Source organism: Eulemur rufifrons, chromosome 7 (genome assembly GCF_041146395.1).
Source record: "Eulemur rufifrons isolate Redbay chromosome 7, OSU_ERuf_1, whole genome shotgun sequence".
Lineage (NCBI taxonomy): Eukaryota > Metazoa > Chordata > Mammalia > Primates > Lemuridae > Eulemur > Eulemur rufifrons.
In genome coordinates, this window is record NC_090989.1 from 22,056,121 (window position 1) to 22,083,687 (window position 27,567).

Sequence of the window (27,567 nt, forward strand, 5' to 3'; positions counted from 1 at the left end):
AAATACAGCCATTTCAAAAATAGAGGATCTCTACAGAGCACATACACAAGAACCATCTCTAAGCATTTTCAAAATACGGCTTTTAATCTCCACCAAAGATTTAGTGGATCAGAAGATCTAGTAGATAGGCTCAGTCAGACCCCTAGGAGTGAGGCTTAGTCACACCTATGTGTATACAGCTCATTATGTGATTATGATGAACAGATTTGTTTAAAAACCACTACCCTGAATATTATCTCAGAGATTTAAATCCTTAGCAAGGCAGAATATCAGGAAAACTGAGATTATTTGAGACCCTCTAGTGCAACATCACAATCAAATGGAAAGATTTTCTTTTAGACATTGATGATCTTGCAGATTTGCTAGAGAAATTCTAGGGAATGGATCATCTCTCATTTGTAATTTAATACATTCTATTATCTGTAAGCTCCGATTGTTGGAAATTCTACGCATTTTTGCAATGTCAGCCTTATTGTCATACTGCGATCCATAGTAATTAAGCTATGTGTCTAGTTCAACTGCATATATAACTCTAAAATATTTTAACAAGCATTCCATTAATATTTCTTCGATTATTTGTTAAAACATTTTATGAAGTTTATTTATTTGTTTTTCACACGAGGCTTCTCTCCTTGACCTCTCTTCTTGGTTTTAATGTTTTATTTCATATTTTTTAATCAATCTTAGAATCATGCATTACAAATTGCCCATAATTGCATTCCAGAATGCACCTGCAGGGTTGGGTAAAAAAGGTATGAATAAAATTCCTCATCAAAGTTATAAAAATAAAGCTATAAAAAACTGCCCAGGAATATAACTACTTACAAAGACATATAAAAATACTTATATACTGTTCTTCATTCTCAAAGATAATGTTATAAATATGCCATCATCTTTTTTATATTTTATTTAGTTTTTCATATCAGTAGATGTCTTTTTTTTAAGTACACATACTTGAAACTCTACACTCTCTGTATTTTTAAATCAATAATTGTGGATTTTTCACTCATTCTGGTGATTTCTATTTAAGGAGAAAGTTAAAAATCTTAAATTGTCTGCTATAGTATAAAGATGTTGTCAATTAATTATACAATTGCATATTTTTAAGGTTTTTTTTTTTAAGTCAGAGTCTAATCACTTTTTATTAGCCTGAAACAAATTAAGATATTTTGGTGAGAAAGGACATAGTCTGCAACATGAACCAAAACAGAGACCTGTCAAGCAAGCAAATGAAATGGCCTGTGATGGTGCAGACAAATATTCCAAAACTATATCTGTGACTTTGCGGAGGCCACTTCCATACTCAAAACTGGTATTTTGAAGATGAAAATTGTATATTTCAAAAGTATATATTCATAAAGAAATGATTGCTAAATTTAAATATGCTTTCATTCTATCTTTATTCTGAAATTATAAGCACCATGAAGCAAGAAACTTGTATTTACCATTGCTACATTCCTTGTGTGTAGAATGGGACATTCCAAAATAACAATATATTTGTTGATAGTTAAGTGAACTGGGGCTGATGATAAAGGAAATGTTAATCACAGAAATTCCTATCACTTTAATATTGTTTCCTTGCTTACATTTTATGAAATTTATCCTCAGAAAATTTGCTGGAGGAATAAAAAAAGGGGAAACATGTAAAAGGTTAACATAGTCTTGATATTTTGTATATAAAAATGATCTAAGAATTTTCAGTGGCAATTTTTATGTGATGTGAAAAATTCACCCCATTATATTCTGTCTTCTAATAAAAATGGTTTAAGTAAATAATTTTTTAAAATATGAAGTTTCCTTAAGTCCAGAGCAAGAACCCCTTTATTAAATGACAACATTAAATTGCAATAAAATATTTGTACATACATAATAAAGAATACTATACTTGAGCTTAAAACAATAATACAACAATGAATGCAGCAGTGTTATAATAAATATTTATATGTTGAGATATTTAAATTGTTACAAATTTTAAAGCACCATATTTTATTCAGGTACTTTTATCTAAGTAACTGTCTATTTTTATTACTGGGAGAAATACCTTTTGAATTGGTATTTTAGTTTGCAAAAGCATTTTAAATGTGTATCTTCCAGATGATAGCACTTAAAATCATGTAGGAAAATGCTTACTATTTCTACACTATAAAAATATAAAGAAATGTTTTGGTAAAATTAAGTGTTAAAGTTGACTATTCTTACTTTGAATTAAAATTAAAAGAAATAATCTTAAATTTCAGTTTGAATACATCTATTTATTGAGAGGAATAGAGATAATTGGTACTTACAGTACAAAATTTAATATTGACATTTAGCTCCCACATATAAGTTATGGATACCCTTCTCAACAAAAAGTTAATGTTGAACTAGTAAGTCTGCTTTCTTTAACACAGAAGGACACTTTTTTTTTTTCAAATGAATGTAAAGGAACAGAAAATCCTAATATTTTAATTACAAACTTTTGAGGTGAACTAAACTCAGACCAAGACCAGCATTTCATATTTTACTTAAGCTAAAAAAAGGAAGAACTGTTTTTAAAAGCTGATTACTCTGTTTTATTAATTCAGATTATTGGCATCATTTTGAAAGAACAATTTAGTGTTAAGGATTGAAATTAAATGAGTGTCTGTTACAATGACTTGTGAATGAACTCTGTACACATAAGTAAAGTGAAACATATTATTTACTGGAGGGAAGTGTATGATCCCACAAATAGGGTAATGGAGAACGGGTTCTATCCTCATTGAAGCATCTTTAAATATGCTTCATTCAAAATTTCATCGCTAAATTATACATGACATTAATTCAAAATATGTTTGACATAAAATCAGCATTTCTCAAAATGTGGTCTTTGTACTACTCAGGTTATATAGGCTGAGTTTAGGTGCTCTTTTGAAAAACAATTTTTATTGTGTAGTCTTATATTTATTTTAAAGTCCATTTAAATATATAACTAGTATATGCATCGTACTTGGAATTTCATGATAATTTGGGTTAGGGTAAGAATAAATAAAAATTAATTCAATTTAAAGAAAAACATGGGCATATAACAGTCCAGGCAGTACTTGAATATAGAGAAGAGATGAAGCTGGTTGTCAAATTACTAAAGTTTGAGACATGCTGCTTCAAGACAGTTATAACTTATTGCTGTACATTTCAAATACTTCTTATTCAATGTAGAGTGGGATTAATTTCTACTGGATGTAGGCCTATAATTTACTAAGTAGGACAAGTATAACAGGAATAAAATAATTATATATTCTGTGTCTTAAGAGTAGATAAATGACACAAGAGAGTTGTCATCTACTAGACAATATAATAAGCACTTTATAGTTATTATACAAAAGATTCTTATTCACATATATGAAATTGCTTACTGTTATGTTTATCATATTCTAAGAATTCTAGGAGCAAAAAATCACCTTCTTAGTAAAACTTGTTACTTTCATTTCACACTAAAATTGACAAGTAACATAATATTTCTAGGAAAACATTTAAATGAAACCAGTTTTATTATATAGATATAAAATCATATTTTGAAAAATCTATGGTAGCAAAAAATTCTTAAGCAGCCTTATTTTTTTTTTTAATTTTTTTTTGTGGAGCACAGCATATTCTTTTTATTACTTCCTTAATGCCCTGTTTAGATACGTCTTAGAATGTGGAAGAATCATGGATGGGTGCCGTGGCTCACTCTTGTAATCCCACCACTTCTGGGAACTCAAGCAAGACTGCTTGAGTTCGGGAGTTCGAGACCAGCCTGAGCAAGAGTGAGACCCCATCTCTACTAAAAATAGCAAAAAATAGCTGGGCACGGTGGCACGTGCTTGTAGTCCTAGCTACTCGGAAAACTGAGGCAGGAGGATGGCTTGAGCCCAGGAGTTTGAGGTTGCTAGGCTGATGATACCATGGGACTCTAGCCTGGGTGACAGAGAGAAATTGTCTCAAAAAAAAAAAAGAATGTGGAAGAGTCAATTGTACATCAGTATTTACTGCTATATAATACAGCAAGCATGCAAAGGCTCAGAAGGAGACAAAAATCACTCACATTTTAGAGAGGAAAACATTGGAGGAGTGAGGGAAGACAGATGTGAGAGAAAGGGAAGAAGAAGAAGATGATGATGTAAGAAATCTGTGATATTCCTGAGGGAAAGATGCAGTTTCTGCACCACCTAACAGAAACACAGTGCCAGCCTGGAGCACTTAGCAAAATTGTTACAAAGTAGACTAAACAAGTACCAAGATAACCACTGGGCCTTGGAAAAATGCCCAGCACTTTCATGCCCTGAAATGGCTGACTCAGACCAGCCCTGACTGCTTTAGAGCTGCTTTGGTCATCCTATAGTGCCCTTCAGCTAATTGTAATACTAAAATCCCCGCCTAGTGAAAAATCGCAGTGTCATTAACATAACATGAGTTTCATGACCGTGCATGATGATGGTACTATGCCAGCTGTGATTTGTTTCACTGTGAAGAAGCAAAGATACAATGTAAAACCTTCACGTTACTTATTGGGAAAGGCTTTAAAGCAACCCCACAGGGTCGGCAGATGCGGATTTTGCATATTAGAAAGCTGTTGAAGAGATTCCTATACCACACAACAGCAAGGGCCCTTGTAAGTAACTTCTAATAAACTCATCTAACTCATCAAGCTGGACTTGACTGAGTCATTCTTTTATCTCTCAGCTCCCTCTCAGTTTATTGGTGGTTTTCTACCCTGTCCTGGGATTTTTTAGGAAACAATTTCTGATTCTGATTTTGTGTCTTGGAGGAAGAAAGAGCAGCCTTTGCCACTTAAGAGTGGCCTCAGAATCTATCTCATCTATGATAGGAAGCTAGAGACCTCCTCTGTACTTCCCTGGATGGATGGAGATTGAAGTCAAACATAAGGTCTTTAAGATGAAATCCAAATGTAGATTTCTGATATTGTCAACTTCCAAGAGGAATGTGATATACAGTCAAAAGATCTGGAATTTAGTGTGGTAAGACAACTTGATATCTGAATTATTGAATTAATATTGCTAGGGATTATTTAAGTAAACTTCTATGTAGCTATATTAAGGAAGCACAATCTATAACAACTAGGGGTAGAAGATTCAGTCAATTTTGTGAACAATATTCCTTCATAGAATACATATATGACCATACTCATAAAAATTGTATCTGGTCACTTTCATGGGACAATCAATGACTAAGACTTACCACATTCACTTATTTTTCAACCCCTGTGGAAAGCATTATGGAGGTATCTTAAACAGATTCAAGTAGACCTGCCATTTGACCCAGCAATCCCATTACTGGGCATATACCCAAAGGAAAAAAGGTCATTCTGTAACAAAGACACATGTACCCGAATGTTTATAGCAGCACAATTCACCATAGCAAAGATGTGGAAACAACCTAAATGCCCATCAATACATGATTGGATTAGTAAGCTGTGGTATATGTATACCATGGAATATTACTCAGCTATAAGGAATGATGAAGATACGACATCTCTATGGTTCTCCTGGAGAGAATTGGAACCCATTACATTAAGTGAAGTATCCCAAGAATGGAAAAACAAGCATCACATGTACTCACCAAAAAATTGGTTTCCCTGACCATCACCTAAATACACATCTGGGAACGACACCAATTGGATGTCAGACTGAGGTGGGGGGCGGGGGAGGGGATGGGGGTATGCCTACACAATGAGTGCATTGCGCACCGTTTGGGGAGTGGTAACACTTGAAGGTGTTGACTCGGGAAGGGGGGGGTGGGGAAGGGAGGGATATATACCTACATGATGGGTGCAATGCGCATGACCTGGGGAACAGACACGCCTGGAGCTCTGACTTGGGGGGAAAGGCGGTACAGGAGCAACGTATGTAACCTGCAATTCTGTATCCCCCATAACAAGATGAAATAAAAAAAATAAAATAAAATAAATAAAATCAAAATGCAACATAATAATAGGTATCATACTTAATAAAATTGTGTACCTCCAAGGACAATAAAAAATAACACTTCTAAATCGTTCAATTTGTGTCAAAGATATTGTTACGTGTAATCTCATTTTATCTTCAGAACGTTTTTCCAAGCAGGTATTACTATTTCCCTGATTTATACAGGCAGAAACTGGAATCAGACATGAGAAATAACATGGTTGATGACACACCAAAAACGATCAATCAGAACTAAACTTTGATTGTGTGACAATTTCCATGACTTCCCAATATAATTCATTAATATCTGTGATTTCATATGTACTAACATTTATTGATCAGGAAGAATGGTGATAAGCAATAATTTAAAGAAACCTTGGTTGAAAAATAAATTAGAAGTATTACTATTCAGTGGAAACATTTAGTAAGTGTTTCTTATGTGCCAGGGATTATGTTAAAACACTTTAGACACATAATCGTACATATTCCTCAGGTCAACCCATTAAATGAAGTATGGTTTTATTTAATAAAGGAAGGTTTTCACTGCAAAAATTAGACTGCTTAATAGATACAAGTAAATTTAGAACTTCAATTCAAGGCTAGTTCAGATTCTCTGACAATAGCTTTGTTTCTGTCCTAAGTTTTATTATATATACATCTAAATATTACAATTAAATGTACAATATGAATTCAATAAAGAGGTAAGTGGTTTATAATATTTGTACTCCATACATCTCAATAAGGTGCCAAATAAATGTGCTAAAATAAAGCTGTCAATTTAATGAATTTTTAGATAGCCCTAGTACTGTACAACAATGACATTTTAAGGTAAAATCACCAATAATACTCTAGTTATCACAAAAATAAATTTCCTAAAATTTTTAAATAAACTGATAATAAATTTGTGATCTTTACATCTTTCTGATGTGGGCATTTAATGGTATAAACTTCCCTCCAGCATTCCTTTCACTATATCCCAGAAGTCTTGATACTTTGTGTCACTAATTATCTGTTTACTGATGATATAATCTTATACCTAGAAACCCTGAGGACTCCTACAAATGATTCCTGGATTTGATAAATGAATACAAAAAAATCCCATGTTATAAAATCAAAGAACATAATTCAGTAGCATTTCAATATAACAATAACATCCAAGCTAAGATCCAAATCAAAAATTCAATCTCATTTGAAATAGCTTCAAAAAAAAAAAAGTCAGAAATATATTTAACCAAGGAGATGAAAGATAACAACATTGATGAAAGAAATCATAGATGACACACACAAATGGAAAAATATCTCATCCTGATGGATTGGAAGAATCAATATTGTTAAATGACCGTATTTCCCAAGCAATCTATAGATTCAATGCAATTCCCCTCAAAATCCCAACATAATTGTTCACAGAACTAGAAAAAAAAATTCCTAAAATTCGTATGGAAATAAAAAGAGCCTGGATAGTCAAAGCAATTCTAAGCAAAAAGAACAAAAGTGGAGGCACCATATTACCTGTTTTCAAATAATACTACAAGGCTATAGTAACCAAAACAGCATGGTACTGGCATAAAAGTAGACACATAAATCAATGAAACAGAACAGAGAACCAAGACATAAAGCTATATTACCTATAACGAACTGATCTTCAACAAAGCAGGAAAAAACATACACTGAGAAAAGGACATCCTATTCAACAAATGGTGCTGGGAAAATTGCATAGCCATATGCAGAAGAATGAAACTATATCCGTATCTTTCAGCATATACAAAAAATAACTCAGGATGGATTAAATACTTATTAGTAAGGCTTGAAACCATACAAATTCTAGAAGAAAACTTAGGAAAAACTCTTCTGGACATTAGCCTAGGCTAAGAATTTATGACTAAGACATCAAAAGCAAATGCAACAGAACAAAATATACAAATGCCACTTAATTAAACTAAAAAAGTTTATGCACAGTAAAAGAAATAATCAACAGAGTAAGTAGACAACCTACAGCATTCAAGAAAATATTCACAAACTATCCATCTGAAAAAGGACTAATACCCAATATCTACCAGGAACTCAAACAATCCCACAAGAATAAAAGAAATAATCTCATTAAAAGTAGACAAAGGACATGAAACAACGTTTTTCAAAAGAATATATACAAATGGCCAAAAAGCATATGAAAAAATGTTCAACATCACTAATCATCAGAGAAATGCAAATTAAAACCACAATGAGATACCATCTCACTCCAGTCAGAATGCCAATATAAAGGTCAAAAAACAATAGATTTTGGCATGGATGTGCAGAAAAGGGAATGAATGCTTATATGCATTTAGTGGAAATATAAATTAATACAACCTCAGTGGAAAATAGTATGGAGATTTCTCAAAGAAATAAAAGTAGATTTACTATTCGATCCAACAGTCCCACTACTGAGTACCTACACGTAGGAAAAGAAGTCATTATACCAAAAAGACACCTGCATTTGTACGTTTATTACAGCACAATTGACAATAGCAAGGATATGGAATCAAGCTAAGTGTCCACAAACTAAGGCATGGATAAAGAAAATATATATACATGGTATATACATTTGGTATATATATTTTCTTTATATTATGGAATACTACTCAGCTACAAAATAAGAATGAAATAATGTTGTTAGCAGTGACATGGATGGAACTAGAGGCCATTATCCTAAGTAAAGCAATTCAGTAATGGAAAATTAAATACTGTATGTTCTCACTTATAAGTGGGAGCTAAACTATTGGTTAGCATCATCATACAGAGTGCAATAATATACATTTGATATTCCAAAGGTGGGAGGTTTGGAGGGGCATGAGAGATGAAAAATTACCTATTGAGTAGAATGTACACTATTTGGGTGATGGGTAAAATAAAGCCCAGATCTCACCACTCTACAATGTACCCATATAACAATATTGCATTTGTGTCCACTAAATATACTGAAATGTTTTAAAATATGATAATTAAACATTGGAAACAACTAACTCAATAAAATAAAGAGTAGAATATTTTCCCAAAATAACACTGTATACTGGAAAACATTTCTAAACAAGTGGATATGCTTATATGTATATATGAAATTTATCTGAAGTGATTTTAAGAGAGGGAAGGCAAGATGACAGACAAGAAAAACTGCCAGCCAGAGTGTCTCTGAAAGAAACAAATTTTAGATGAAAGTGAAAAAAAAAAAACAAAACAAATAGGCAGACAAATATACATTGGATGAGGGTTGGAAGGAAGGGTGCCTGAAGCTACAGGAAACTCCACAGGAAGAAATTGTGGACCACACCTGGAAGGAGAAAGGCATTGGCAGGGTATAAACCCTGAGAGGTTTGGAGACCAGTGACAAAGGTAAATGGAGAGGTTAAATTTCCTCTCCCTTACATCTCGGACTGCTTGTGGGCTCCTGAGCTACGTGAGATACCTACTAACATCAGCCCAGAGATGGCTACCTCCAGTGAGTGGTGAGCTTCTTGCGGACAGGTTACCAGGCTCCCAGTTCCCTCTGGGCAACTCCTGCCCCACAGACCTGAGCCAATTGGGAGGCACCATATTGCTTCATTCTCCCCTTCCCCTCCCCTACCTGGGGCTTCTGAGAGAGACAATTTAGCCACCACCCAGAGGCATCTCCAGGGAATGGGACCTTTCCTTTTGGGAGTCCTACAGCAGACTCTGGGGTACTGGGACTGTGAGCCCCCTACCCACCACCCCTCCCAGGTGCTGCTTCGCTGGTGACTCCAGCAAATCAGGGCAAATGGCGAGGTGGAGAGACATTGATCCAGCTTGGGCACCGTTGGGGTAACTTGAGACCAGCGCTCTTCTCCCTGGCAGGGTCAGGGATTGATCTCTGGGGCCCAGAGGACAGGCTCACAGGCCAGATCCTATACACTCCGGTCTTGATCGCATTGCTGAGGGGCACAGAAAGGATATTTGTGAACTAGTCTACTGAGATGTGTGTGCCTTCAGGGCAGATCAGAGTGGGTCTGAGCTATAGCATGCTTGAGGGGCAACCCTCCTCCCAAGGGAGGACTGTGTTCCCAGCTCAGGCTGTGATCTTAGGCAGGAAACATCCTGGCTTGCATCACAGTCTGAGGAAATCCACTGGCTTGCCTGTTTGTAGAGGCCTGGGAGAAACTGCAGAATGGGAGCAGGTGGAAAGGAGTGAGGCCTGCTCCAGACTGCCAGACTATGGGTTTCAGACAGCCCCATCCCACACCCAGACTTTTTGGCTGACTGGGGCCATTTCAGCCCCTCCTTGGCAGCTTTGTTCCGAAGCAGAGAACAGACCTTTGACCCATGCTAACAGCATTTGTGGAGCTTGAGGGCAGGCTCACCCAACCCAGCCCCACCCAGCCTCACTCCCCTACCTCCCCCTACTGAGGTGGAGAAAAGGACACATTTGGGAGTCCCATGGCCCCACCCACCACCTCACCCACTAGAGTGCCTCTCCAAAGGAACTAGAGTTGGTTACAGGACCCCAAAACAATACTGCAGCTTTTTCCTCCCAGCAAGTACCCCCTAATGATAGGGAGGTCAACTTGCACACCCTTTTATTGCATTTACTGACTCATAACACAGGGTGTGGTAGAATCTTACCCACAAACACCACCTGCTGGCTCAGAGACTAAAATGGGCATGTCATTATCTAAATAAAAATCTAAAAGTAAGAAGCAACAGCTGATCCAGATGGGAAGGAATCAGCGACAGAATTCTGGAAGTATGAAGAATCAAACTGCAAGCACACCCCCAAAGGGGAACACAACCTCTCTAGCAATAGATATCAACCAAATTCAGAACACTAAAATGACAGAAGCAGAATTTTGAACATGGATTGTAGGAAAACACAATGATATGCAAGAGAAAATGGATACTCAACACAAAGAAACCACAAAAAAAAAATAATAAATCCAGGACTTGGAAGAAAAATTCACTACAAAAATTAAAATATTAAAGAAAAATCAACAGAATTTCTGGAAATGAAGAATTTATTCAAGGAATTACAAAACACAGTGGAAAGCCTCAGGAATAGGGTAGATCAAAGAGAAGAAAGAATCTCGGTGATTGAAGATAACATCTTTCAATTAAATAAGTCAGTTGCAGAGGTAGAGCAGAGAAATAAGAGAAAAAAGCAAAGCCTATAAGAAGTGTGGGATTATGTGAAGAGGCCTAACATGGGAAATATAAGCATTCCTGAGAGTGAAGAAAATACACAAGGGTTGGATAAACTATTTGAAGATATATTGGAGGAAAGGCCTTGCTAAAAATCCAGATATCCGGGTTCAAGAAGCTCAAAGGTCTCCTAGGAAACTCATTGCAAACAGGAAGACACCACAACACACAGTCATCATACTGGCCAAAGTAACCACAAAAGAGCCCTTCTTATGAGCTGTAAGGTGGAAGAAGCAGGTAACCTACAAAAGAAAACCCATCAGACTAAATGCAGACTTCTCACTGATACCTTACAAGCCAGAAGAGACTGGGGCCCTATTGTCACTCTACTCAAATAGAATAATGCCCAGCCTAGAATCTTGTACCATGCAAAGCTAAGTTTCTTACATGAAGGAGAAATAAAGATATTCTCAGATAAGCAAAGACTGAGGGAGTTCATCAACACAAAACCTGCACTCCAGGAAGTACTCAGAACAGTGTTACACAAGGATCAGCACAATAAACACTCATCAATGTAAAATCAACCAAAAGCTAAAGGTCAAAGGCCAGATGCCACAATGGCTCAAGAGAGAAAACAAAGCAACAAAGTTCAATTCAACAGGATGAATAGAAATCATCCCCACCTATTAATTCTTTCAAGAAATGTGAATGGCCTGAACTGCCCATTAAAGAGACATAGGCTTGCCAAATGGATAAATATACACAAGCCAAGTATTTGCTGTCTTCAGGAAACATATCTAACCCACAAGGATGTATTCATTCTCAAGGCGAAGGGATGGAAAACAATATTTCATGCAAACAGAAGCCAAAAAAAGCTGGCATAGCAGTTCTGATTTCAGATAACTTAGTCTAAAAATCAACAACAGTAATGAAAGACAAAGATGGTCACTCCATAATGGTGAAGGCTACAATTCAACAAGAAGACATAACAGTTCTAAATTTTTATGCACTTAACTCAGGTGCACCAAGATTCATAAAGCAAATCCTACTTGATCTAAACAAAATGATAAACAGTAACACTATAATAGCTGGGGACTTCAGCACCCCTCTGACAGAATAGGACAGATCTTCCAAACAGAAAATAAACAAAGAAACAATGGACTTAAACAGAACTCTAGAATAAAGAGGCCTGGCTGACATTTACAGAACATTCTACTCAAAAACCACTGATATGTTTTTCTCATCAGCTCATGGGACATTCTTTAACATTGACCATATCCTAGAGCAAAAAGAATGGCTCATAAAATTAAAAAAAAATAGAAATTATACCATGCATCTTTTCAGACCATATTGGAATAAAATTAGACATCAACTCCAATAGAAACTCTCATCTCTACACAAAGTCATGGAAACTAAACAATCTTCTGCTGAATGATTATTGCATTGAGGAGGAAATTAAGATGGAAATCAAAAGATTCTTTGAACTAAATGATAAATGAGACACAAGTTATCAAAATATGTGGGACACACCTAAATCAGTCCTGAGAGGAAAATTTATATCCATAAATGCCTACATCCAAAAAACAGAAAAATCACAAACCAACAATCTAATAAATCCCATATCAAAGAACTAGAAAAGGATGAGCAACCTCAAACCCAGCAGATGAAAAGAAATAACAAAGATCAGAGCACAACCAAATGAAATCAATAACAAAAAACTATACAAAGGATTAATAAAACAAAAAGTTTGCTCTTTGAAAAAATAAACAGAATTGACATGCCTCTTGCTAGATTAAAGAGAAGTAGAAAAGAAAGGACTCTAATAAGCTCGATCAGGAATGACAAAGGAGAAATCAGAACTGATACCATGAAATACAATATATCATCTATGAGTAGAATAAAAACCTCTATGCATATAAACTTGAAAATGTGGAGGAAACGGACAAATTCTTAAAAACACACAGCCTCTCTAGGCTCAATCAGGAAGAAACAGAATTCCTGAACAGACCAATATCAAGTACTGAAATTGAAACAGCAATAAAAAACCTTCCTAAAAAGAAAAGGCCCAGACCAGGAGGTTTCACACTTGAAATTTACCAAACCTACAAAGAACTGGTGCCTATCCTGCAGAAATTATTCCACAACACCAAAAAGGAAGGAGTCCTCCCCAACTTATTTTATGAAGCCCACATCACTCTGATACCAAAACCAGGAAAGGACACAACAAAAAAAGAAAAATACAGACCAATATCCCTTATGAATATAGATGCAAAAGTTCTCAATAAAATTCTAGCAAACTGAATGCAGCTGCTTATCGGAAAAAATAATCCGTCAAAACCAAGGGGGGTTCATCCCAGAGATTCAGGGATGGTTCAACATATGGAAATCTATAAATGTAATTTAACACATAAATAGAAGCAAAAACAAAGACCATATGATCCTCTCAATAGACACAGAAAAAGCATTTGACAGATTTCAGCACCCTTTTTGATCAGAATGCTCAACAAAATAGGAATAAAAGAGACAAATCAAAATGATAAAAGCTATATATGAGAAACCCAAAGCCAAAATCATACTGAATAAGGAAAAATTGAAAGCATTCCCGCTTACAACTGGAATCAGACAAGGTTGCCCTCTATCATTGCTTGTATTCAACATAGTGCTGGAAGTCCTAGCCAGAGCAATCAGACAAGAGAAGGAAATCAAGGACACCCAAATGGGGGCAATAGATGTCAAACTTTCACTCTTTGCTGATGATACGACCTTATATCTAGAAAACCCCAAAGATTCTGCCATGAAACTACTGGAATTGATAAACAAATTCAGCAGTGTCTCAGGTTACAAAACGAATGTACAGAAATGAATAGCATTCCTATATGACAGCAACATTCAATCTGAGAACCAAACGAAAGACTCAATATCCTTCATAATAGCAACAAAGAAAACAAAATACCTAGAAATATATTTAACCAAGAAGGTAAAATACCTCTACAGGAAGAACTAGGAAACACTGAGGAAGGAAATAGCAGAGGACATTAACAGGTGGAAAACCATACAATACTCATGGGTCAGCAGAAACAATATTGTTATAATGTCTATACTGCCCAAAGTGATCTACAGATTCAATGCAATCACTATTAAAATACCAACATCATTTTTCACAGATCTAGAAAAAATAAGTCTACACTTCATATAGAACCAAGGAAGACCCTGTATAGCAAATGCAATCTTAAACAAAAAGAACATGGGGAGGCATCAATTTACCAGACTTCAAGCTATACTACAAGGCTACAATAACTAAAACAGCACGGTACTGGCACAAAAACAGAGACATAGACGAATAGAACTGAACTGAGAACTCAAATATAAAACCATCCTCACATAGCAATCTAATCTTTGACAAGGCAGATAAAAACATTCACTGTGTAAAAAAAATCCTTATTCAATAAATGATGCTGGAAAAATTGGATAGCCCCATGTAAAACACTGAAACAGTATCCGCACCATTCATCTCTCACAAAAATCAACTCATGGTGGATTTAACTCATGGCAGACTTAAACCTAAGGCATGAAATTGTAAGAATTCTAGAAGAAAATGTTGGAAAAACTCTTAAAGACATTGGCCTAGGGAAAGAATTTACGAATAAAACCCCAAAGGCAATTACAGCAACAACAACAATAAATGTGACCTGATCAAATTAAAAAGTTTCTACATAGCCAAGGAAACTATCATGAGAGCAACCAAACAAACTACAGAATGGGAGAAAATAGTTCCATGCTACACATCCACAAAAGTGCTGATAACTAGAATCTATGTAGAACTCAGGAAAATCAGCAAGAAAAAATCAAACAACCCTATCAAAAAGTGGGCAAAGGACATGAACAGAAACTTTTCAAAAGAAGATAGACTAATGGCCAACAAACATATGAAAAAATACTTAACATCTCTAATTATCAGGGAAATAGAAATCAAAACCACAGTGAGATATCAATTAACTCCAGTGATAATAGCCTTTATCAAAAGTCCCAAAATAATAGACGTTGGTGTGATGCAGAGAAATGGGAACACTCATACATTGCTGGTGGAACTGAAACAAGTGTAACCTCTGTGGAAAGGAATATGGAGATACCCCAAAGAGCTACAAGTAGAACTACCATTTGATCCAGCAATCCCATTACTCGGCATCTACCCAAAGGAAAAAAAAGACATTCTATAAAAAAGACATCTGCACTAGAATGTTTATAGTAGCACAATTCACAATTGCAAAGGTGTGGAAACAACCCAAGTGCCCATTAATACATGGGTGGATTAATAAAATATGGTGTATGTATCCCATGGAGTTTTACTCATCTACAAAAAACAATGGTGATCTAACACCTCTTGTATTATCCTGGATAGAGCTGGAGCCTATTCTACTAAGTGAAGTAATATAAGAATGGAAAACCAAGCACTACATGTACTTACCATCTAATTGGTATTAACTGATCAACATTTATGTGCACATACAGTAATAACATTCATTGAGTCTCAGGAAGGTTGGAGGGGGTAAGAGGTGCTGGGTATATTCACATCTAATGAGTGCGGTGCACACTGTCTGGGGGATGGACACGCTTGAAGCTCTGTCTCGGGTGGGGTAAAGGCAATATACATACCCTAAACATTTGTACCCCATAATATGTTGAAAAAAACAAATATAAAGAGTTTTTAAAATTACATGTGATGCATTATATTTATAAATAGTAGTTAGTTTAAAAGAGCTGCTTTTAAGCACCGTGGTTTTTGGTATCTTGTTGAAGGTCATTATATTATGCAAGGATATTTTATGGAATATTAGTATGCATAGTTCAACAGTTTAATGTCATCCACAAATAAAGAGAGTGTTATCAGCATTAGGAACCAGAAGAATATGGGAAATTGCATATAAAAGGCACATTTTTTTCTCAATTGCTTTTGTGTGAAATTAATATGATTCTATCCTTAATGGAGGCGGACCTGAATTGTAGTATAAAATTGTGACCAATAATAATAATAAAACAGGAGCACATAATAGTTATTAAATTACTATCATTAAAACTTTAACCAATATTTCAACTCTGAAAAAATTTATTTACTATCTTAAATTAATCATTTATTTCATAAAAAGAATAATATTAAGATTCTAGATTGTTTCTTAAAGCATGAGCTTTGAAATATTTTTGGTAACATCTATTATAAGAAGTAATCTATATATATATATATATATTTTAATAAAACCCATTAAGAAGTTTTAGTGTTTACTGACCATATTTTAAGTAGTTTTCAATAGGAAGTAGCAGATTACAAACAAGTTTAAAAAATGAAAGTTTCTTCTGACTTTTCAATTGTATTTGATTGAATGGAAATGTCATGTAAACTCATATGGAAGGCTAGCCATACTCTTTAATGGAATCCTGACACGCGTGTGTAGGCATGTACTACTACTATGAAGAGTTAGAGACAGTCCAAATTCTGGCACTGCCATTTACTTCCCGTATAACCTTGACCAAATCCTTGTATTTCCCTGAGCTTCAGTTGCCTCTTCTACAAGCCTGAGAAAACAAGTGGACTTAGCTCATGGGAATATTTTGGAGATAAATTGTTGCAGATACATTTTAAAAAGATAGCTTTAACAATATCTCCCAACCAACATACTTCTCTACAATGTGATTGTGAATCCTTCCCCATCAAGAGAAGAAATCTAATTCCTCTCACGTTGGTTATGGGCTGGCCTTATAATTTGTTTGTAACTATTATAGTGTGGCAGAAGTGACAATATGTGACTTCCAAGACTAGTTCAGAAAAGTTCATGTAGTGTCTATCTGGCCTGATTGTCTTCTAATATTCTCTCTGGAGAAAGCCTGCTGACATAGGAGAGGACAGACTATTCTGAAACAGCTATGCCGCAGACACTTTCATGTAAGTGTTCCCCAAAACAGCTACAACTGAGCTTATAGCCCACAGCCAGCACTGACTGCCAGCAACTTAAGTGAGCCATCTTGGCTTCTCAGCACAGTTGAGCCTTCCTATAACTACAGCTACAAACAACATCTGAGAACAAGCACATTAGAAAATCCAAGTGATATCCACTCAGCTAAGCCTTACTCAAATTCCTGATGCACAAAATCATAAACAAAATAAAATAGTTTGTTTATTCCATTATGTTTTGGGGTCATTTATTGGGCATTAAGAATATCCTAAGATAAATTGGGATAATGTGTATGTAGTGATTACTAAAATGTTATTAGCATATTGTTAGTTGAGCAGTAAACACTTCTCATAGATTCTGAATATTTATTTTGTGAGGAGGGAGCTCTTCTAACATACCACTCCTGGACTTCCCAACTGCTTTACTTACTGCTCCCAAGAGAAGTAAGGAGAAATCTGATTGGTAACTATGGGGATACTAAATTGGACACACTTCCTTACCACTCCTTTGCTTTTCAGTTTCAGAAAGGATTATAGGTTCTCCACTGCTCTCATCCATGGTGGTAGGCTTGGCATCTCTTTTCCCTGGGCAAGCCTGCAAGGTCTAATGCTACTTGGTATTGTGTGAAGTACATTTATCCAATTCTTAAGTTTAGTATAAGAATATTCATTTACCTATAGATTTAAGCCATATGATATTTTATTCTCATTTATTTCTTTTGTCTTATCTGGTGATTGATTGTGAATTAGACAAGGAAAAGAGATTCTGTTAACTGAGATTCCACTTTGAAAAATGGAGAAGGATGAACATATTTGCTAAACATAATTGTCATGTTGTTGGATGAAATTATTAGTTTGAAGTATATGGCATTGAAGATATTTCACTATCTATGACCTACATGTTTGAAATTTTATCAGAACTTTGACAGATGTATGCATAATGGGAACTTTTGTTTAGTTTAGTTTTGTTTTGTATTTCCCAAGTCCCTACTGGGTGCCAACTAATCTGTTAAGAGCATTTTTCTGTTGAATAGATTAGTTGTAAAATTTCATCTTGACTTAGAGTTATGAATTGTTTTCTAAAATATTGCCTGAAGACTATATGACACCAACTGATGAGTTTATTAAATATGCATTCCTAGGCCCCAGGCTAGACATAATAAATTAAATTCCAAGAGCAGGAATCTAGAATCTGCATTATAATAGGCTGTCCAAGGGATGCTTATGGAAAATACAATCTCATGTTACTTTCCATGACAAGAATGATATGATCTCAGTATACTCTGTGATAGTGTTTGATTGACCCTTTGGTGTCAGATTTTATGGAGTCTATTAGCAGCCAGAATTTAATCAGAATAATAGCAACAAACTAAACTGTGTTTTAAAAATTATGTAATATGGCAAAGATAAAAATAAAGTGTATTGAATATTTATAGTATACTAAACATTTTGGCATGTATTTTATAATGTACTTCTCATCTTCCTGATGACAATAGGGAAAATAAATATTATTGCCAACATTTTAAAGGGGAAGAAACTCATATTAAAAAGTTTAAATAACATTGCCAAAGCAGAAGCATCATAAATGGCAGAGCTGAGATTCAAAACTTGATCTCCTTTACTTCAAAGCTCAGCTCAACCATTCAATTTGTGAATTTTGTTGTTGAAGAAACTAGGAATATTTAGAGAAAAGAGGCTTGCTAGAATTCAAGAAATAATCTGGGGATCTTAAAATATATTTGGAGAATTGTCATGATAGAAAGACAATAGCCTTAATTTAATTTATTTATCCACTGGATAAAAGAGGTATAGAAAAGCATATTTGGGATTTTGTAATTGTTTTGTGACAAATAAATCACATAAAAAAAATTAAAAGATTTGTTTTAATTGAGATAATCTTAGAAAACAGAAAATGAAAGGTTATTTTTTACAGGTAGTACAGAAAAATTTTTTTGTGTGGTTGGCATGGCCTGGCGCATAGATTCTAGAATAAAATATCACAGCTTTCTGATTACTTGATAAAATTTTACCAATAAAATAAATGAATATAATTTACCTCTCATTCTCAGCATATACATATTAAATGGAGAGTAAAAGTTTACTTTGAGAAGAGAACTTTTAGAAAGTTTACAGTGGATGTGAAAATAATTAGAAAGCATAGCACTAGAAATACGAGAGTACAGTTAATAAGGGCTAAAGGTATGAAAATAGATACTCTTGAGTGATCTGATATAAATACATGTGCAAAATTCAACTATAAAATAATTTCTAATTGTTTTAAATGTCTCATTACATTTTTGAAATTTTATGGAAATTTAATTCTTTTCAGCTTTGGCAACTGTGTCACAGTAATACCTATGATTTTCTGTTAAGAAAATTTTAAAGCAAACTGTAACATTTCCCTTAGTTGCCAAAAGACTATGATTGTCATTCACATTTTATAAATTTCATTTTCAACTTGAATATATAAAATATATCAAATAGCACAACTATTACCAAAATAGCACAACTATTACCAAAAGAGATATAGTTTGTTCAAAATGTCATAATGAAGAAAAATGGGACAAAAAGGGTGAAACATATTCTTTCAAAAGAGAAGTAATAAATGGGTCAGAGAGATGTCTTTTTATCATTTTATGGGGTTAGCATGTTGTTAAATATAATATAATGAGTTGGAGGGACAGAAAGTCCCTATTATGGACAAAATGATTTCTATTTATTTTTACTATCAATGTTAGCAAGTCAAACGTACATTACTGTGCATGGCTATTTTAGAAATCAGATTTTTGGCAGAAATCAATCTAAATTAATGATAAAAGTTTAAAGGAGGTTTCCCTTTAACACTGAGCAGAGAAAAGCTATCCAGTAGCCTAACTTTATAATGTTTACCAATGTGAAAATGCCAGTTCCTTCATGTCAGTGGTTTACTATCTTTTCCTTTCTTTGTCAGCTTTGTTTGTATTTGGAGTTTTGTAGGAAAATAACAATAATTAAAATCCATGAAGGGTAGTGAAATGTATAGTAATGTTTAATTAATTTCCAAATAATTTGAATGCATTCTGGTGACCAAAGTACAGTAATTTTTATGTAGTTATTTCTCTTTATAGATTCAAAATTATATGAAAGGAGAAACCTATGCTTGTATGCACAAAGACAGTTTTAAAGATTAAAATATTAAATGATAGCCAGACTTTTTTGAATTTGAATTGCTTTTCTTCTTTGAGTTCCAATAAAACTTTATTTACCAAAACAGGCTGTAGGCCAGATTTGGCCTGTGGACCATAGTTTGTTGACCCCTGACTAAGTAAAAAGGAAATTAAGTTAATTTGAAATAAATATTTTTTTTACAAATCCCTTCCAGCACTCATTACTCAACATAGTAGTTTCTAAATGTACAATCATTTGTTTAATAAACTGAAATTGCTAAGGTTTACAGTCAAATATACTGGTTTGTGAATTTTTGTTCTGTTTAAAATGGCAATATTATTTGTCTCAAGTACTTTTCTTACTGTCGATGAATTCTCAAAGGTCAGATACTTACACAGCAGGGGTAGAGGTTAAAATTGCAATAACATGTTTTAAAGATTCAGTGTTTAACCCAAAGTCCGTGTAAGCAACTCTAAGAAAAATACCACCAGCCTGAGATTTTGTGACTTAATGTATAACATCTTTAAATATTTCATATTGACATTTTTCTCCTCTGAAGTTTTAGACTGACTGTGGTAGAGTTATCGTTTTAAAAATTAAACCATTTGTGTGACTCCTACAAGTAACTACGAAAATTGGAGACTATAAGATATTTAATAACATTCAAAACACTAGAAATTGCAGTGGTATTGGAAACTACTACATATTGACATACTCTTACCTTATCGCCTTCAGAAAATGTGATGCCATCGACAGCTCTTTTCCAAGTGATTTCTGGAATAGGCTCTCCTTCCGCATCACATATGAGTGTGACTTGACCATTCTCGTATGTAGTCTCATTTTTAAGCTGTATTATGTGAGGCTGTACTGTAAAGAATATATATATTACTCAATCGGTATAGGAGGAAAATATTACCACTCAGACATAAATTTCATGGTGGACATTTAAATTTACTTTAGTAGAGTAGGAGACGATTAATTTTGTAGCAATCGCAGTGGCATGCTTTGCTTTATAGAAGTGTCAAGAGAGTTGTAAAATACAGGAGAAACAGGAGAAAAAGTTTTAGAAAATAATGCTCATTATCATTGTAAAATTAATTTGAGGTGGCCTAGAAATCAACATACAAATTACAATTCCTTTCAAAATTTTGCCAACTTAAAAGCTATCTTATAATTTATTTTCCTTTATTTCCTTATTAAAGTCACAAAATTAAAATTTCTTCTTTTAAAGCTACACATGTATGCATGTATATGTGTCCAAATATACATATATACACACATGCATATATATATATACACACATATATATACCATAGTATCTATTTAATGATTATCTCTAGAACTGTAATAACAATTTCACCAAAGAAATGATGATTTATCTTGAATATATAGTAAATATAATTATATAAAAATGTGAAAATATTTATAAAGAAAAATATAAACATGGAATTTACATATATTATTACAGTTTATTCATTTTGACTTCATTTAACTTAAATACATATTAGACATTGTAATTTTTCTTTGTAAATTATAACTTGTATAAAAAAATATTATACCTACAAATTTAGATGATCTTAATATTAAAAATATTCCTCCATAAAATTACATAATACCACAGACCTTTAATTTTTGAACTTTGTATTATCTGCATTTCTTAAATTTTTGCTTGTTCAGATATAAAATTGATAAATCTAGCACTTGTTATTTTATTACAATGCTTTCTTTTTAAAAATATTTTAATAAAATTAATCAGGGAATGTAAATAAGTTGTTCTTAATAGCAGAAAATAACATTTCAGATATCAGAAATTTCTGATATCAGACAAATTTTTAACAATTCTCTGTTTATTCTCTTGCCTTTAATGGATTCAGTTATATTCTCATTATATGTACATGCTTTTGTGTCCAAAGCAACCAAAATTTATTCAGTGTTACTACACAAAAGCAATTATAATAGTGACATGACATGTAATATTTCATGTGTTACTGTTCGAAAGGATGAAAATAGAAACTTTCTTTTATTTATCTGTTTGTTCTCACTCATGGCCACCCTGAAGAAAAAGAAGTAACTAAACAGTATTTCAGATAAGCCCACTGACATAGATTGAGAACACGCATGTTAATAGTGCATGTGATTTTTAGTGTTATGCTATTTAAAGAGAAAGATCACATTACAAGTATACACCCGCATAATTGTCTTTCTTCTTGCAAATATGATGAAAGCTAAACCAATATGTTTTAAAGTACTAGTTTCCTATGATCTTTAAGTTTTCAAAAAAGGACAATATCACTCTTGATAAATACAGACAATATTTATAATTTCTTTTAATATAAAGAAAAAGGAATATTTAATTATAGTTATAGGTCAATGTTTCTAAATTATAGCCTTATAGATGTGCTCTTTTGCAGTATATTGAAAGTAAAACTAATCCCCAAATTTGTCATTTAAAGACTTATGAAGATCAACATTTATATAGATACATTACAAATGTAATATAATATATGTACTTATAGGTGTAATTTAAATGAATTTTCTTATAGCTTCTGAGTCAGTGAATTTTTCACAAAAATTTGCATGTGAAATTTTATGTAATTCTGAGAATAATTCTATCTCATAGCTGAAAATTAAAAATATATTACAGAGAAGAAGAAACTAGGTTTAATTATGAAAAGTTTAAACAGTGTGTATGAATGACAAAGTAGATTGACTCGGATCTTCCTCTGGACATCACAGTTTTAACCACTACGCTACAATACTTACCAAAGACTTGGAGGAATGCCTGCTTTTCATCTTCTCCTGCCTTATTTGTGGCCCTGCAGACATAAGGACCCCCGTCACTATTGATTATGTTTCTTACAGTGAGTTCTGTATTGCTTCCTTTCAATATGTACTTTTCATTTTCTTCAATGAGCTTGCCGTTCCTAAAAAGGAAAAAATCTGTTGATCTTCACAAATCTGACTTTACAACTCAAAAGTTTATAATCAACTTTTGATCTCTGGGCATCAATTATTTCATGGCTACAGTCATTGGCAGACACAGCTGTATTCCAATAAAAAGTATATTTTTAGTAACCCATTAATGTAATGCATAAATATTAAAATTCTCCTTGAAAATTGTTTTGATTTTAGAGACAAAAATAACATTTGAGCTATGTTGAAATCTTGACACTAGTCAGACATAAAAAGCACATCAGTTGAAATTTTACTTTGATTATTGGAAAAAATAGATTTCTTTTTTGATTTTCAATTCCATACATAACTTAAATGTTGGTAAGCCAGTACATATTTAGGAAAATTATGTATTAGCTGGCTTCCTGGGATACATTTAAAATAATTTCCATGGAAACTTCCGTTAAAGAAGTTTAAAATAAATACAATATAAATACATAATAAATTTATGTTACATTTAAGTACTGTCAATAAAAGAGTAAGATGGGAAAATTATGTGAAAATATAACTAATTTGAGAAATTATGTTCCATATGATAATCTAACTCATTAATTATGAGATGAAATCAGTTTTATGCTTCCTCTTAGACACAAATAATTATCAATATTCTCCAAGTTCTTTATGGACTGAAATGGATCTTATTCTGCTCCTATTCTAGTCTTTGTAGTGCTTTAGAATAATCACTTTCAATCATTTTTACTATGATCTACAGAAACATTTTAAATATAATCTGAAATATTTCTATAGTTCCCCTTAATATATGTATAATATTCTTATATTATGAATTTGCTTCACTTCCATTTTATTCTCCTCAATACCATTTTCTCCTTCTCCCTTTCTTCTCCTTCCCCCTTTCTTCTCCTTCTTTGCCTCTCCTCCTTTATTTTTCTTATAGTAGTAGTTTGGGTGACTGAAGTGATTCTAAGACTCACTAATGTAAAAATTTGGGGATCTATTATTTCGGTTGTGAAGATTTACTTGTCCATACAATTTTTTTCCCATTTTTTTTAATTTAAGCTTATTATGGGGGTACAAAATCTCAGGTTATATATATTTCCCATGTCCTGCCCATCCCCCCAAGTCAGAGTTTCAGGAGTGTCCCCTGGGAGATTCATAGCAAACAGGAAGATACCACGTCACTCAGTCATCAGACTGACCAAAATATCCACTAAAGAGACACTTCTTTGAGCTGTAAGGAGAAACAAACAAGTAACATACAAAGGAAAGCCCATCAGAATTATGCCAGATTTCTCAACTGAAACCTTACAAGCAAGAAGGGGCTGGGGCCCCATTCTCACTCTTCTGAAACAGAATAATGCCCAGCCTAAAATCTTTTCCATATAATTTTAAATTCAAAGAAATGTCTATGAAGATTATTAAAAAATCACACTTGAGATAACATAGATTTCTCTAATACACTAAAATTGTCTCCAGTGAATTCTGGTTCTATTTCCCAGAAAGCACTGACATATATAGTAATACAGTACTTATTCTTCTATGACTCAATAGCATTTGTTTTTCCAGTTTCTCATGACATCTCTAAATATAACATGCAAAAAATTTTTAAGAAGAGTGGAGGATGAAGGAGTTAGTGTTTATTAAAATAATAACAAATACATACATACCATATTATACTTCTCATGTATTTACTCATATTTTACTAATTCAATCTTTACAACAATTATAAAAATGACATTTCAACACTTTTGTCTAGAATATAATGTACATATAGAGCTTTCACCACAATTAGTGATCCAATATATTTCTCAATCTTTTCAATGAAAATCATTCATTTGTTCTTTAACAATAATGATAATACAATAGAGGTTTCAGCAGCTTAAAATTTATAAAACACTTTCAATTTATCATTTCCTTTATTAAGTATGATCAGCCTATACATTTGTATTTTCTTCCTTCATCCTCATTCAGAGATCAGAGAGCTAAAATTTATGTATATTTTCACCTTTCAATTCACAAATGAAGAGACTCAGGCTCACACAGTAATAAAAGTAGCAGGTTAATTAAGTTCCGGCATTCTTTCCAATAAAAAAAGATATTTCCCTACTTCATATGAAATATTGTACTAAATGTTTGATGTATAGCAAATTAGTTGTCACCTATCATGAAGAATTCATAATTTGGTTGGAATTAATACAGGATAATATAGATTCCATTAATGAACTTATAATTTTTTTGAAGAGTGGTCTGTTATAGTAGGAGAAAAAAGAAAGGAAGATGACTCATACTCTGAGAATTTTCATTGGAATAAAAATCCCTTGATTTGGTCTTTGAAATAGATGGATACATCTTGAAGAGATTTGGAGGAAATAAGTGCATAAAATATATGTTCCCATTTAATGTTTAATTAAAACATCATTAAAGTATAATAAATAAGGTAATATTCTTAATATCTCTTTCTCAACTAATGTGTTTAGAATATGCTCTTATTGTTGTTATTCATAGCACATTGCTATGAGGTGTCAATGTCTGAAAAAGCACTCCCAAAGGATTCTGATATATTCCCTTAAGCTCATCTTTTAAAACTCAAACCACTTATTTAAGTGCCCCTTTTCCAGGTACAAGAAAATAGGAGTCAAAATTGTAGAATTAATGGAAACAATAAAGAATGGATAATAATTGCATTTTTGACAATAATGGAAAGACAGGAACCATATTTTCCCTCCCAATTTAAATGACAAAAACACTAGCTACACATATAAAATTACAATTTTCACACATTGGGCAACAGGTAGCACATGACAGAGGCCACAGAGGATCACCATAGCTTACTGCCGAACAGTTTTCAGGCTGGAGCTGGGAGAGGAAGAAACTGAACAGAGTCAGGTAGTGTATGTGGGTTGAAAGACAGAGTTTGCATTTGGGAAAGGTCAAAGTGCCTACGATTTTCAGGTTAGAACATGTGAGAGAAGAGAGCTGCACAAGCAATAGAGCTACAAATATCTCCAGAGGGTCCCCAATAAATCTTTAACTGAATATTGATTGATGAGTGCATGCCAGTAAGGCTTTCTCTGGCTAGGAAAAGAACCATCGGAAAAGATAAAGTACAACAATCCTAGAGGCTTACCTAATACCAGGAATAACTTGTATCTCAACTATCCAGAGTAGAAAGACCTCCTAAACACAGGGCTTTAAGTTATGTCTTTAGAAAAATATTGCCTCAGTAATGGAGATAAATTAACACTAAACTGAAGGTTCTTCTGGATCCACATAGAAGAGCCTAAAAGCAAACCTCAAGAAGAAAAAAACTTTTCCAAGTAACTCAACTGTATCTATAAAACAAAGTAAAAGAATGCTAAAATATCCAGCACCCCAAAATGTAAAATTACCAATGCCAGTCACCCAATAAAAATTATCAGTATAGTAAATAAGCACAAAAATATGATCCATGAAAAGGAGAAAATAAGTGAAACCAAAAGCTAACTTACGGATACCATTTTGTTTATAAACTCACATATAGATCAATTAGGATTAAAGAGTAGAACAAATAAACAGTTATGAGGTTATCAGGATGAGAAAGTGAAGACCACTATAAATAATATGCAAATTAATGTATAAAAAATGAAAACTATGAATATGACAGTAAATACATTTTTAAAGAAGTGGACAAATTTTTAGAATTGCATAAATCATCACAACTCAGTAAAGAGATTATGAGAATAGCCTTATATCTATGCGAAAAAGATGAATCTGTACTTAAACCTCTACATAACAAAAACTGTAACACAGGTGCTTTCAATGGGAATTTTTCCAAACAGTTAAGTAGTAAATAATAAACATTATATATAAATTCTATCAGTAAACAGAAGCAGAGAAAATACTTGCCTACTCATATACTCCATATATATTTATAGAGAGATATGTTTTAAGAGTGGTGTGTGAATATGAAGTCTTAGGACATGACTGTACCCTGATACTCTAGACTTTGTAAGCAACAAACACTTAGGCTACACTAAATTTGTAAAAATAATAATAATAATAATAACAAATAACCTCAGCTTACTGTAATGTTTTTACTTTATATTATAAATTTTTAAATTTTTAAATTTTTGACTAGTTCGTAGTAACACTTAGCTTAAAACACAAACACATGTCACAACTACATAAAAATATTTTCTTTATATCCTTATTCTATAAGCTTTTCTCTGTTTTTAATTTTTAGGTTTTTTTTTTTTTTTTTAACTTTTTAAAGTTTTTGTTAAAAACCAAGACACAAACACACACATTAGCCTAGGCCCACAGAGGGTCAAAATAATCAACATCACTGTCTTCTTCCACCATATCTCATCCTACTGCAAGGTCTTCAGGGGCAATACCACCCATAGAGCTATGATAACAATGCCTTTTTTTCCTGGAATATCTCCTCAAGGACCTCCCTGAGTTTGTTTTACTGTTAACTTTTCTCTTTTATAAGTAGAAGGAGTCACTCTAAAATAATGATAAAAACTAGAGTAAATA

The 27,567-nt window shown here is 33.3% G+C and overlaps 1 protein-coding gene across 1 annotated transcript in view; it reads right to left on the reverse strand.

Moving 5' to 3' along the window:
• Positions 1-27,567, reverse strand: part of NCAM2 (neural cell adhesion molecule 2) — a 325,026-nt gene that overhangs the window by 182,956 nt on the left and 114,503 nt on the right. The window contains 2 exon segments of the mRNA XM_069472428.1: positions 20,861-21,006; positions 22,903-23,063. Coding sequence (XP_069328529.1) covers positions 20,861-21,006; positions 22,903-23,063 — 307 coding nt within the window.